The sequence below is a fragment of the Notolabrus celidotus genome, chromosome 10 (genome assembly GCF_009762535.1).
Source record: "Notolabrus celidotus isolate fNotCel1 chromosome 10, fNotCel1.pri, whole genome shotgun sequence".
Taxonomy (NCBI): Eukaryota; Metazoa; Chordata; class Actinopteri; order Labriformes; family Labridae; genus Notolabrus; species Notolabrus celidotus.
This window is the reverse complement of record NC_048281.1, coordinates 23,510,121-23,525,773: the sequence shown is the minus strand read 5'-3', so window position 1 is coordinate 23,525,773 and position 15,653 is coordinate 23,510,121. Positions and strand designations below refer to the sequence as shown.

The window sequence follows — 15,653 nt, the reverse complement described above, 5'->3', positions numbered from 1 at the left end:
GTGTATCTTACCAGATGTAGCAATGATCCCCCAGAAGCCGTGTGTATGTTGGGGTCTGCTCCCTCCTTCAGGAGACGCATCACTGCAACAAAACAAAGCACCCACATGTCAACATCTGCTGTATGTGCAGACAGGCCGGGTGCTAAGGGCATGTAAAGAAGATACATACATACTCAGACAGACAGCCTTACACAAACACACACACTAATCTCTGCCACTCACTATCAGAACCAATATGTGTGGAGTGTCCTCTGACTGTCCTTGACATGCCAGCGTGGATCATAGTTAGGTTGTGTGTGTGATTGAGTGTGTTTGGTAGCTTCTTGTTCAAGCTGCACGTCAGACAGCCTCTGGGTTACACACTTTCACATCCTGTACTGTAAGCTCCAGTGAGCCGCGAAACCCACTCACACACTGACACAGATAGAGTGGGGAAAAACACTGAAGTATTACATGCAAGTTTACTCAGTCAGCCACAAACTAATCAGCAGACAGTAGTAAGAAAAATAAGGTCAAAGGGGTTTTACTGAACCACTCATTTATCTTTTATTTAACATGTGCAAAAAATGGATGAGAGCACAACAGGAAATGGAGAGAGAGAGACACACACACACAGGAGCATGTGACAGATAAATAGAGCAGGATGGACAAACAGGAGAGGAAGAGTAGGGAGGAGAGGTTTGGACATATGTGATTTCACACACACTGACAGCATTAGATGGATGCTGACAAAACCCTGCAAGACCTTCTACCAGCAAGACAGCCACAGCTGTCACGCAATCGAACACGCACACACACACACACACACACACACACACACACACACACACACACACACACACACGGCAATGCAGAGTGACAATACCAAAACATAAGGTAACGGAAATGGTACATCTTTGACACTTATTTCTCTCTGCAGGTCATTTACCAAACTCTGCTTTTGCCCTACGTAGAATAGATTATAATTTCTGCTACAGCCACAAAAGCAACGTTTTTTTGAAGTGCATCTTCATTAAAAGTCAACACCACAACCACAACTACAATACTGAAATGTGCATACTCAGTATATTTCTGACCTGCTCATAGACTATGAAGGCACAACATGTGCTCACCGCTCAATATATTTCAGAGCTTTTATCCCCGTATGAGCCAGGATGCAGTCTGAGGTCTAGACTGAAAAGTAAAGGTGACATGGCCTTTGCTGTCAGAGCCCCCCGACTGTGCCTGCTAGAGGAGATCAGATTTGCAGAATCTGTCCCTAATTTTACTTCGCCAGTCAAGACATATCTTTATAATAAAGATTTGATTTTGTGAATTCATTCAAAAACGTTTTCTTCCCTGCTTTTATTGCCTCTCTGCTTTCATTGTGGGCTTTTTTTTAATTATTCTTATTTTTTCAAAGATCTGTTTATTTGAATTTTTACACATTATATACAGAAGATCAACCTAAACAATTTAGGTAAGTGATGTTTTTCTCGAATAAGAAAATAAAATAAGTAGAAAATTGAATGAATGAAAAATCATAATAGATGATACATTTTAATAATTTCAAATAAAAAATAACATAAAATAAAGAATTTTAAAAAATCTGGAAATAAAATAAAATAAATAGGCCAATATTACAAAAATAAATGAGTACAAGAGTTGAAAAAAATAACAATAATAATGATAAAAAAAAATAATAATTAGAATAATTATGTCTGTTTTTATTGTTTTCGTGAAACACTTGTATTGAAAAGTGCTATACAAATTATTATTATTATTATTATTATTATTATTATTATTATTATTATTATTATTATTATTATTATTATTACATCCCAATCCGGCCCCTAAGGTCATCAAGTTGAGCCTTTTAACTGTACCCAGATTCAGATCAAAATCTGTGAGGGGGCTTTAGTTGCTGCGTTCTTCCTCTGCAACAAACTGCCTGTTGACCTAAGGTCCATCACAACTGTCTCTACTTTTATATCTAGACTCAAAGCCTATGTTTTTTCCAGAGTGTGTGGATATTTGCTTTTCTATAGGTATTGACTTACGTTATGCTTTTTGCTTGATTGCTGTATGATGTGTCTGATGTACTTTGGGTGTATCCTTTTATGATATGAATTCTGAAAGCAACTGTTATTTATGGTTTTATAATGTTTTTATCCTCAATGTGGAGCACTTCTTTACATTTATTTATATAGTATAGTTTGTTTTTATAGGGACAATGAAAATTACATAGTAAAACTTCTGCCTGTTACAAACATCTGTAGTAACTGATGCTCTGGATATAGAGATTATAGCTACTGCTAGTTTCCAACTCCTGTCCCTAGTTAGGCTTTTAGTTTGTAAAAAGAAGATAGAGCTTAGCTGTAATGAAATGTGCTTTGTAAGTACAATGTAAACTTTCAAGTGTGCCTGCATCATGTCTTAATCTGTATGAAAATGGATGATGTTGATCTGTACACCATCAGCTTTGGTTACAGACCCCACCCTCTGTTTTCTTTTGAGATTAACTCATTCTCCTTTCTTGAATAAGGTCATCCATTGTTCTGATTAATGTCAAAAAGTGGAGGATGTATTGTACAGGTGTTGGTGGAAAAGAAGATAAAGAAACCAAACAGGGCATATGAAGAGAGTTTGCCTGAAAGAACCAAGGTGGCAGTTTTTAAGAGGACTGGGAACACTGGGCTTATGTGTTAACAGGGAGGCTGATTGACCAGACACACCCACTAATAACTTCTAACTGCAACACAAAAGAAAGGCAAAGCAGCCAAACAGACCAGAAAGCCATCACATCCAATATTAGTTTGCTTAAGTACTTACTTTATGAGGAAGAACAAGTTTCCCAATGTTTCCTTTATTAACATTGTTCTACATGTGAGGACATGCTTAAATTTTTTTTTTATAATATTAAGTTAATTTAATGGGTTTGTGTTTTTGGCTGCAAGGAGACAAAAAAAAATTTGTGTAGCATCTTCAGGTTCTCTGATAACCTTGGATCAAATTTTTCTCTCAGAAAATGTTGCCAAACCTGTAGATTGATCAGTTAAATGTGTATGAATCTACCTGTAAGCAACACTTGAGTCATGTGAAGTATTTCTTTTCGATGAAATAGTTACACAATAATCAATTATCTATAGTGCCAGCAGTTAATTACCCAGTCATTTGCCTAATCAGTAAATTGACTAATATCACCAGACACACGTGTGTGCAAATACCAGGCCAATCACAAACTGCACACAGATATATCCTTCCTCTTTTAACGGCCGTCACTGCTTAATGGCCTTTAAATGGTTGATGAGGAACAAGCTGTCCGTGCTTAGAGTCAATCAGCACAATTATCTCCCGTCTCCTCAAAGCACTGCGGAGGCTCAACACTCTAAACCACCAATTAAGTCTTATGCAGCGCTAAAGTCGTTACAAGGGAATAGATAATGCTCTCGCTTTCCTGTCATTCAAACAGGGTTTCATCAATGAAAGTAGGGCACATATTTTTAAGAATGACAGTCATCACGTGATTTCATTTTAATGAATGGAAAGTGTGAAATTTGGTGAGTTTTAGATGACATGCTGGTCGAAAGACCGTAAATCTCCACCTCTGTCAGAGCTGGTAAGTGTGAGACTTTGATGGAGGAACCTAACGCAGTTTTATGGCACCTAATTGAATGCGCCTAAAGAGGGGTCAAAGGTCAAGAGCTACATATTGACCCTCTGGCAGTTAAAGAAACAGCACAAAGTGTTAGTCTGACATTATGGCCACTAGGAATCAATAGAGCTGTTGTTCCTGTGGCAGATTGAGACCAACCACAGAGTACTGGTCTATTTATGTCACCTCGGTGCTCACTGTGTTTGTTTTTGGTGTTTACATCAGTCGTACATTTTTCAGGAAAAGTAAGCAAACATTTAAGACATTTAAGACAGATTTGCATTTTCATGATGACAATATCAAAATCAAACATGTTTTTTAGGCCACTATCTTTCTCTTGTTATACTGGTCATTAAAGCTGCTGTGAGGAACTTTTGGTTTGTGTCGATTCTAACGCCCCCTTGTGGACAAAGTGATACCTCTTATCTCTTGTCCTGTACATGCAAAATTAGGGTCTTCAGATAATAACCTCATCCTGCTGCCTTTAAACATTTCGATTTATCACAGTGTGATTATTTGCCATGAAAACAGCCAACACAGGGTGGTTCTAAAGCAAGATGCCAATCATCTGTTCTGACACCTACCCCCTCAGAGCGGTTCCAGGCATTAAAAATGACAACAGAGAAGGTATCAGTGTTGTTGTGGATGGTCTTGTTTGCTTTTGATGGTCATAAAGAGGCATCAGTATCAGTTTCAGTCTGTTTCTCAGCCAGTTAAAAACTCCTCATAGTGCCTTTAATGGATATTCAGAAAGTGCTTCAAGTAGAAGAGATGGAAGCCAAACTAACAGCCTGAGTGTTGAGAAATATCTTGCAAAGTTTAGCTGCAGCCATTATAAGACCTTGTTACCCAGCTTTCTTACTGATCTTCTGGCTGTGTAAGATGCTTCATTCTGATTGGTCAAAACTCCTTGACAACGGTTATTAACTTTCACAAACATGAGTAACACCAGAGGCAAAGAGTTCTCCCACATTAAGCTTCTTCTTGTTGACACCATAGACCAAATGGTGAGGTAAACCCATCAGTTTCCGTTTGCATCATATTGGTAAACAACATGGTTATTTATATATTTGATCCTTTCCAGCTATAAGAAAGTTAAACCATGAGTGGTGGTGATGATAACACCAGTGTGACATTAGCCTCCTTTATTTTTAAAGTTGTGTCAACCACAGAGCTGATGGACGGAGAAGCTGCATGAGGACAGTTTAACGTTAAATCATCCACAACAGGCAGATAAGACCATCGTCATGGGATCACTGGGACTATTTTTTAAAAACTGTATACATACATCAAATTAAATCCATAAAATAATCATTTATCAATGTTTCCTGCCAAAGTGTTTGTATCTTGAGTTAGTAGCCGTGTAATAAGCGGGTGATCTAGTCTCACCCATAGACTGTATAAAATATGTATGTAGGATCAGTGACATCCCCCATCTGTTTCTGAAGCACTGTTTTGAGGCCAATCTTCTTCGGCAGCCATATTGCTGCTGTCCAGCGATTGTGACGTAAAGAGGCGAGGTTTCAGCCTCCTAGCCAACTGCTACAGTGTTCCTGCCTGTCAATCAAGTCAGCTGTGCCTCTCATTGGAAGACTCATAATCTAATCTAAATTGCTGCGTTAGAGAAACAATTCATCCCAGTACAGTGTGAGCCAATCGAGAAATGAGCTATCCAGACTGCAATTGCCTTTTGTGCCAGGCTGTAAACATGTTTATTTCTGCTGTAAAGATCGGCTTTTTTGAATTGGTGTGTATGTGGTTTCCGGTACTTCCGGAGCCAGCCTCAAGCAGATCCTCGATGAACTGCAGTTTTTAGCACTTCCGCATTGGACTCATATTTTTAGACCGGAGGTTGCCGCTTGGTCTCACCCTCTTGGGATTCTATTTCCCATAACCACCTGCTAACCATACATTATCACTTTCATAGCAATCTGAATTTAAATTAAAACAAACAAACAACTTCTTATCTTCCTCCGATGCTTCTGAAATGAGTTTCAGATAAAATGCAATTTTGTGGAGATCAGGCACAGTGCATGATGTCCACCAGTTCATCCTATTAATGCCCAGCTCTGAGATTTCCTTGTGGCAGGGGCATGCAGGGACAGGATCCCAACATATTAGCTTATACATGTAATAATAACATCATATTAAAGCCACAAGTCAAGACATTACAAGCATGGATACAAATGGATGTCATGAAGAAAGCTCTAAAGCCACAAGGGATGGCAAACTATCTAATTGGCCTCAGAGGAATTCCAGCTGTTGTTGTTATACAAAGCAAGGATAAGCTGCTGAGGCATTTTGTTAGTCCTGAACATGTGTTATCGTACGGTTATAAACAAGAAAAAGTGACTCGATCCAGGAGCCTGCATCATTAACACGAGGAGATGATATAATTTAGAGCAACATTTGAGTGTTCAGTGTATATAAGAGGTGTCGCGAGGTTTATCATGAAGAATGATATATTCACATCTATTGATTTAAAATATTTTATTTATGTTGAACCCACAGAACCACCAGTCATCTTCTCCTTGTCATATTGTGTTAAACCTTTATGTGTCAGTAGGTGTTTGATTATATGCTAACGTCAAGCTGTGTGAGTCAGTGTGTGTATGTGTGTGTGTGCGTTACCCTTCTATCACGAGGCGGCTGATGCGGGAGTGGGCGCGCAGCAAAGTCGACTGTCATTTTGTGGAAAATTGCAAAACAGCTGTTCGAGACATATGTGGGGTTTCCATGGTAACTAGGTAGGAACTGGCGGCAGAGTGGAAAGGGGGTGAAAGGGAGAGTCAGGGGGACCTAAATAGGGTATGAGCTGATAAAATGACAGGAGTCAGGAAGGGCAGCTAAAAGCACTTAGAGATAGTTAACTAGTCTTTCTCAGATACATGTGGGCTAAACCTGCTCACCTTGAAAGCTATACTGTCACACAGGCGACTGTGATTCAGTGCTGTAGCTGTCGTTGAGTTTGTGTCAGGCTCTATAGGTCTCTTGCCTACACGGACAATTACAAGGTCTTACACTATAAGAGTTTCTCTTATCCTGAAAGGAGCATTTAGATCTACTTTCCTTCATGTCTAGTCAATAATTTAAAGCTGGGGTGTGGTTGGCCTATAGTGGTCTAAGTCCACGCCCCATGTACAGAGGCTATAGCCCTCGTCACAGAGGTCACAGGTTTGATTCCAGCCTACTGCATGTCCTCCCCAACTCTCTACTCCCCGAGTTTCCGGTCTCTCTTCAGCTGTCCTGCCCATTAAAGGCAAAACTGCCAAGATGGAACTCTATGTTATCTTATTAACAAAAACCTAACATCAAGACAGGATAAGATCCAGTCCACCATGAGTAGAGCACTTTGCAGCTTTTAGCAAGCTACAGCAAACAAGGAAAAACTTCCTTTAAAGCTGCTGTTGGTAAGAGTGGTGTAAAAAACTGTCCTTTTTTTCTGCTAGGTTTGGAGAAAAGGTCATACTACCCATCGGTAATCATCTGTAAGTGGAGTAATTTGAGATTACAGCGAAATCTCTGTGTTTTCCAAAGCCTTTGTATCAAGCAATGTTATTATTCTCTCTTTCCCGTTATCACGGACCAATCAGAGCTACTCCCCAACCCTCTGTCCTGATTGGTCCAGTGGCGGCCCCACTTCATCGCCCTGATAGCTGGGAAGCCACTACTTCCTCATAGAACGTGCACAACAATCTTTTGTGGGCGGGGTTACGGGAGCAGAGAGTGGAGGGGTTGTGTTGATATTCAAAATCTCTTTCCGAACTGATGTTTATATCATGACTACCAACAGCAGCTTTAACAGGCAAAAACCTTGAGCAGAACCAGACTCATGTTAAACAGCCATGTGTCTCAACTGAGTAGAAAGAGGAGATGACAATGCGATGCTTCTATCTTTGTGGTAAAAGTTTGGGGAAAGTCCTTTTCTATTCCAACATGACTGTCCCCCAGTGCACAAAGCCAGGACTACAAAGTCACAGTTTGATGAGTTCAGTGTGGAAGAACTTGACTGGCCCCGGCTTCAACCCCATCCAGCACCTTTGGGGTGAACTGGAACGGAGAATGCGAGCCAGGCCTTCTTGTCCAACTTCAGTGCCTGACCTCATAAATGCTGTACTGAATGAATGGTGCACAAATTCCCACAGAAACACTCCAAAACCTTGATGTAGAAGCTGTTATAGCTGCAGAAGGTGGACCAACTCCACATCACAGTATTTGTATTTGAAGACAATGTCATAACAGACCCTCTTGGTGTATCGGTCAGGCGTCCGAATACTTATGTCCATGTAGTATAGTTTGATTCACATGTTTTAATGACATTCCATCTTCTGTCTTCAGCCTCTGCATTCACCTCGTGCTCCTCTTCATCTCACTGGACCATGACGATCCATGAATTTAACAATACGTCTGTAATGCATCCTACATAAAATGCCATTTACAGAAGTATCACCACTTTTCTTCAGCCAGCAACCAGGTGTTATTTTCTCCCTGCTCAGCATCATTCAGAGGCAGCATCACATGAGATTCCTTTCAAATCCCTCATGTTTATAAATGCTCGAGTCTCTTTGCTCCTTATCACACAGTCATAGTCACGAGAGGCCCCCGTCTCACCTCGCTGCCCCATGTTTCTCAAATGAGATCTGATATTTTACCCTTGTTTCGATCCTGGAGGAGAAGAGATGGTGTACAGTTTTCCAATAATGCTGAACTCTAAATGCAGATTATCTTATGATGAGACAGGCATCCCCTTGCACACTCCATCTGAGAAGTGATGATTTTGTGGATTTTTCAGGTGTTCAAGGTCTCTCAACTGTAATGTAGAAACAAGGTGCTAGATGTGTTTTTGTGAGATAACAATAAAGGAGTATTTTAAGGACCACTGTGGAAAATCCCTCAAGAATTTTTTTGCTGAAAACACTGAAATAATAAAACATGTACCTTGTAATTAGACAATTTTAACAAAGTCTGGCTCCCCTGACTTTGTAACAGACACTGAAGTTACAAAGATAAAATTCTGTGCACTTTATACTTTGCAGTCAGAAAGCCACTTTGCTTGGCACTATTTTCAGACACAGCCTATATGTGTTCATCCCCCTGCAGTGCACTGGCCAGCTGTTTGAGTCTGCAGGCTTTGAAAGACACAACCAAATTCAACCCAACTTAAAAATGAGTCATTCTAACAGTGACAATGACATGCTGAGTACAGTGGACACAAGAGGACACCTTTATAAAGCCTAGTACAGAGAAGAAGAACGAGACTCACCAAACTGAAGGAGAGAGACAAGAAACTTCTGTGCTAACTAAAGAGCAGGAGAGATGCCAGCTTACCTGGTGGTGCAGGTGTGTAAATTGTGAGCCTATGCCCATGAACCGAGAGAGCTACTGCTGTCACGAACAAGACTTATAACAACAGAACTTTAGGACCTTGCATCAGTCCCCTTCCAGAGTTACCTTCTGTACTGAACGCTGCTGTTTTACCACCTCTTTAAGTGTTTTCACTGCATAATGACACAACCCTTGGTCTTCATGGTGTTTAACTTACCGAGTTTAAATAACAAACTCTGCAGTCATTACTGTGTCATCCCAAGAATGTTGAGCTTTTGTTGCTAAAATTAATCCAGGTCTGGTATACACTACTATCAGAAAATATGATATATAACTACAGGGCAGTTGAAAAATTCAAATTGACTCATCTATTGGTGACCTGCAGGCAGAGGAACACAGTACACAAGCATTGCATCCATGAAACAGTGCCAAAGACAGATTTTCTGACTTCAAAGCATAGCGCTGGGGATTTTCTAAGCGGCAAACTCCGGTCCTGAGAAATGAAGCCGATATTGAAATGCTAAAAGCTGCATTTCCTTGAGTGTTCACCAGAGGCTGGCTCTGGAAGTACCAGAAACCACATAAACACCCATTCAAAAAACACAATCCTCACAGCAAAAAAAAACGTGTTTACAGCCTGGTCCAAAAGACAGTTTCGGTCTGTATGGCAAATTTTTCTAAAGGCACACACTGTACGGGTGGGGGGGTGAGGCTGGTGGCACAGCTGACTTGACTGACAGGTGGACACACTGTAGCTGTAAGCGAGGAGGCTTAAAGCCTGCCTTAACTCCACCTCTTTGCTTTGTGCTAGGTCGACTGCCTAGCCAGCATTTGCAATATGGCAACCGTGGATTTTAGGCTTAAAAACTAGGGGTGGGAATTGATAAGATTTTATCAATGTGAATGCCGATGTTGATTCTGCTTATAAATCCAATTCCTTATCAATTCTCCTAACGATTCCCGGGAATTTTTTGAGGGGAAAAAAAGAAGTTGTCTGCACAAGACTGAACCTGAAAATATTCAACTTGAACATACTGAACGATAGGTTGACCTCATTCTCGACCGTGTGAGTCTGGACGTGCCCCCTGGGGCCTGGAGGAAAATACTTTGATTTGGAGAGGAAAAACGCTTTTCCTCCGGGGGTCATCGCAGAGGTAATTTACCTTCTCCGAGTTCCTCATTTTTGGCCACGTGAGTCTGGACGTGGCTCCCTGAGCCTGAGAGACAGCGACCCGACTCTGAAAGGGGAGAGGTAAGCGGGGGTTCGCCTCCCCGACACGAACACGTTCACATGGAACCCTTCTCCACTTCGGCCCGACGCAAACCCCAAGCTTTGAGGCCGAGTCGGCCAACGCTTCAGCATTTTTGAGGTAGTTACACCTAGGAGTTATGCGTCGCAGAGTGTGTGACGTAATGCAATGTACCGCGACATGACGTGACATTGGGAGGGGAAATGAATCGTTAAGAAGAATCGATAACATTTGAGGTGTACAATTCTGATGGAATTGATAAATTGGAACCGGTTCTAAGTCGGATCCAGTTTTCGATTCCCACCCCTTTTAAAAACTCTATATAATAAATGGACGTAGCCTCCGTGATGTCACCCATTTGATTCTGAAGCAGTCTTTAGAATTTGCTCATTGTAGCGTACTCTTACAGGGTTCGGACTCTCTTAAAGTGAGCTTTATTACTTGGTACAGATGGCATTATCTACAGCGGTGTATAGCCTAGTTTACTATTGATGAGTACCTTATACAACCTTAAAAAGAACTATCTCTTCAAACTAAGGATGACTAAATCAAGAATTGGTATTGTATTGATGAATATTATAAGTGAATTGGGTGATGGTAATGTGGCTTTAGTGCTCCTGTCTAAATGGAAATCACTGAGCTGATATCTCCATCCTCTTAATTCTCCTCAGGAAATGCAGCACACGGTCTGATGAAGCAAATGCAATTGCTCGTTTGTGAGCAGTAGAGGGAATAACTCCAGGGATAGCAAATAAGTGAATGTGTTTTAATTCATTATCTGTGCCCGCTGGAAAGTGTCGTTACACACTTCCATTCCCCCTCGGTTTGAATGTTAATATTAATACTCAAGGATTGAAGAAAAACATCTAAATTGAATTTCCACTTCAAACAGAGCAGTGCAGACCCCTGTGACAAAATTAGATCATCAAGTACTTTCATTTATTGTGTGTTCTCTTACATCATTTTATATTAACCTTTACTGACGAACATCTGAAGGAAAAATGATGACTCATCAAGTCATCCAGAAGTTTAACATTAGACGCCTTGAAAAAAAAAAAAAAAGAGGCACTACCGACGGGGAAAAAAGTTTCAAATCCTGCTCGGTGATGCGGCTGACATTAAAGGGATCCCTGCTGAATTAGAGGGAGTATCGTGAGGTCTTAAATTGGATTCCAGCAAAAGATATCATGACATCTTCCTCTACCACGTCTGATGGCTCAGGCCCTGTTCTGTCAGAAACATGACAGGTGCTTGACACGCCTTTGATCCCAGCATGCTCTATCCCACTGAAACATCAATGTATTCCTCTATCATTCATATTCACCTTTTCCCTCCTATTTCACCCCTCTACACTCTGTGGTTTGTGTCTTCCCACAAGGGCAGGGGGTCGTATAAATGTGTGCAGTATGTGCATGTTTATATGGGTAGAGAGAGAGAGAGAGAGAGAGAGAGAGAGAGAGAGAGAGAGAGAGAGAGAGAGAGAGAGAGAGAGAGAGAGAGAGAGAGGGGACTTTGAAAGTGCCTGTAAGTAAACAGTGTGACATGTTCCCTCCACTCAACAGGACACCAGAGTGCTGGATCGATGTGAGGTAGTGATGGCAAACCGACTGAATAATAATAAAAAGACAGCTAAACGTCTGGAGGTTCCCACTACAGTCAAAGACATCACTTCTGCTGAGTGCTGCATTGATTTTCAGCTTCATCTGCGGTGCACTTCATGCACATTCATTACAATAGACATCCAGAGAAAGTCATTGTCATTGAGAATCTCTGCACATGTAACAAAATGTAGACACAGATACAGCATAACGCTTCCCCTCATGACGTAAAATTAACTTTTTACCTCATCTGCCATTGGCTAGTGACCTCCAAAAATGCACCAAACAAATCAAAACGTGTAGTGACATTTCTCCGTTTAGCTGTCCGTTCCTCTTCTTGATCATCTCCTGCCTCTTTGTTTATCCTTTTCATTTGTGGTGGCTTCACGCCAGGAATGTGGCGCCACATCTTCCTTGAAACGCTCTTCCCGCCGTGCTTCTTAAAGCAAAGGGAATGAATAGAACTCCAGTACCTGACGTCACGCCGTTCCCAACGTACCAAATCACAACACAAATACAGTGCGCCGCGAGGGTCAAATAGCCTGACAGTCGGCAGAAATGGGCGAAAGTATGAAAACAAAACATCACATTCAATACAAAAAATGTCCATGGGCCACTGGTGGGTGTGTGTTTTTGTTTTACACGCCAAACTAATTTTTTACCCGCCATTGGCACATGTTCATTTTATGCCCTGCTTCCCCTGCTTCAGCAAATCTGACTTGATTGTGATAAATCTTGGTCAAGGCAGATGGTTGACTAACATGAGTCTGAGTCTGCTCGAGGTTTCTGCCTGTTAAAAGGAAGTTTGTCTTTGCTGCTGTAACTTGCTAAATGCTGCAAAGTGCTCCTTTCATGGGACTGGATCTTATCCTGTCTTGCTGTTTGATCTTTGTTAATAATTTGACGGAGAGTAAGGTCTAGACCTCCTGTTTGTAAAGCATCTTTGATAACATTTGTTGTGATTTGATGCAATATAAATAAAGATTGATTGATTAATTGATTGACTGATTAATGTTTCTTGAGGTACAAGGAGGAAGACAAGTGTTGATAATCACGAGGGGTTTACTTTTGATTGTCAGTGTAAATATGAAGATTTGACTTGTGGGAGTGCACTAGTAAAATGCCAGATAATAGGGAATGAAGGGGTAGGATTAGAGGCGTTTTAACTTCTTCTTACTCCTTTTCGCACATGTAAAGTAAATTGTTTCACTGCTTGCTAATGGAACTGATTGATTTTGTTTGTTTTGTATATCTATTTATTTTTTTCCTGTATGTTTGTATAACTATTTCTTCTTTTCTACTTGTATTTCATTTTTATATTTTACTTTTACATGTTCGAAACAAAGACATCAAATCAAAAAATCTAATCAATGTGAGATGGTCCAAGTTACAAAATTGCAAACTTGGCACTAAAAAGATAAACTTATCATCCCCAAATTTATTTGAATTAATGCATAAATTTGAATATTTAGACGGACAAAGTGCTGCAGTGGCTGTGTGGGAAAATATTTATCCGTATCTCAGCAACAGCCCAGCTAAGTCGTTAACTAGTGATGTAGTTTGTGCAAAATGAATGATTAAATGAACAATTGCTGTTTTGAACTCTTTACAAGTGTATTGACAATTTCCAGTGATATTTCATTTATAATAACTAGCAGTACTTATAGAACTGCTAAACAATAATACACTTAGGGCATGCTGGTATAACGCATCACAGCATGCTCTGTTTGTAGAGCGTCTTGAGATAATGTTTGTTGTGATTTGGCATTATATAATATATAATTATATTATATAAATAATATATATAAATAATGATTGATTGATTGATGGACAAATTAAGTCATGAATCGATCACTGTTTAAACGTTTAGGAGCAACCAGCAACACTGCCATCCTGAAGCAGAGAATGCTACATTTACTGACACCAACGCTTCAGTTTAAACTTTCATTAAATTGGCTGCTGTGTTTGTTAAGGAGCTTTACTGCTCTGCTGTGGAGGTGTAGACCACATGGAGACAAATAGCTTGTATAACAGTGGACACAGTGCACGTTGTGTTCTTATTTTTAGCCGTGGCATGATTCAGTTTTATTAACTGTGTCTAACACAGTGCTCCACAACACCATAGCAGACTGAAAGCTATTACTGTTACCTCTGCAGGTCTCACTGACTCAATATGGAGGACTGATTGGAGTCTTTTTAGTCCCTGTGCTGCGCCTGCAGGATGGATCTATATATGCATGAATCAATAATGGAAGCAGGCTTTTATATGTGTGCAAATGTGTACAATGTAAGCACCACATGTGCAGTAATTAAACTTCTATATAAAGACAAAATATCTCAAGCCTGTGATTCATTAACAAACACACATAAAGCAAAAAAAACACCAACAATGGACACAGCATGGCTCAGGGGGAAAGTATTCGCCCCATTAATGCAGGTACTTGGGAAAAATCCCTATTAGCATTAGTTTGGAGTCCACATGGAAGAGAATATAAAGTGTCTGTAAGTGGAAGGTAAAGATGATCTTTCATGCCACAGGGGGAACACTAGGGATCACCTGGAGCATGGTAGAAAGAGGGAGGGGGGGAAACAAAGGCATTTGGATTCTTTAGGGGTCCATGGATGTCTGGCTTTGTCCACAAGCATTTGACATAATGGAAAAAGTATAGATGGAGTGGGACTTAAAAAAAACAAACAAACAAATTATATCTGGCTGTTTTTTTTGGGGGGGGGGGGGTTATTTTATATTTGTTGTTTTTTATGGGTTATTTTCTTTTATTGGTTGTTTTTTTGGGGGGGGCTTTTTTTGTTGTTTTTTGTTTTTTTTTTTGGGGGGGGGGGGGTATTTTATTTTTGTTGTTTTTTATGGGTTATTTTTTTATGGGTTGTTTTTTGGGGGGGGCTGTTTTTTGTTCTATTTTATTTTTGTTGCTTTTTATGTGTTGTTTTTTTTGTTTTGTTTTTTTTGGGGGGCTGCTTTTTTAAAAATTCTTTAAATTATATCTTTATTATTATTATTTATATCAATATTGTTATTACTATTTTTTAATCTTGTGTAATTAAAACCACTGATTTGGTGCCAGTTGTTGGCAATACAACATATTTTTAATAAAATAAAATGTAGAAATAAAGTATTCAAAAAAAATAATACACATGATGTCTAAATTGTAAAAGTGTTTTCAAACAAGGCACACGTGATTAAAAAAAAATTAACAATATAAAAGGAATGTGAAAATGTACCTGAATTACAACATTTCTCGCACTGTGTTTGTAGGAACTCCTGATCTCTGTTAGATCTGACACGGAGAGTCACTTCTGATAACATTACAAACAGGGTGAAGACAGGGTGAATAAAAACTGATGCCAGGTTGATCTGCTACAAAGACAACAGCTGCGACCGTCCCACATGTGTCTCCACTTTGATGAAGTTCAGAGATTGCTTTGGAAAAAAGCAATTTCACCAAATGTCAAAACGTAAGCGTGGAATGTGTTTGCATACGACAGATACGGATGGAGCATGGAGATGAGGTGTACAGTATGCTCTCGTCTTACATTACAGCTGTGGGATATTGGTATTTCTTTTCCGCCTTAACCCTACAAAGTCTTTGCTAACCCTTTGCTTCTATTCAATTTCATTTACCCTCACATTTTTACATTTTCCTTTGTGTTCACTCTTTCATCTTGCCTCAGGGGCCTGCCTCTCTTTATCCAGCACACCATCTTATTTCCTGTCATAAAAAAAGAATGATAAGAGAATAAATCCTTGTGTGACTGTGTGTGTGTGTGTGTCTGATGTCTCTGATTACCTGGCAGCAATGTCAGCAAACTTCCTTTCTGCACTATCGA

General features: G+C 40.0%; 1 protein-coding gene across 6 annotated transcripts in view; it reads right to left on the bottom strand.

Moving 5' to 3' along the window:
* The window catches only part of myo16 (myosin XVI), a 149,958-nt gene that overhangs the window by 91,207 nt on the left and 43,098 nt on the right, over positions 1-15,653 (bottom strand). For all 6 annotated transcript variants that reach the window (XM_034693375.1, XM_034693379.1, XM_034693376.1 and 3 more), the window contains exon 3: positions 12-82. In XM_034693375.1, coding sequence (XP_034549266.1) covers positions 12-82 — 71 coding nt within the window. The remainder of the gene's footprint in view (positions 1-11; positions 83-15,653) is intronic.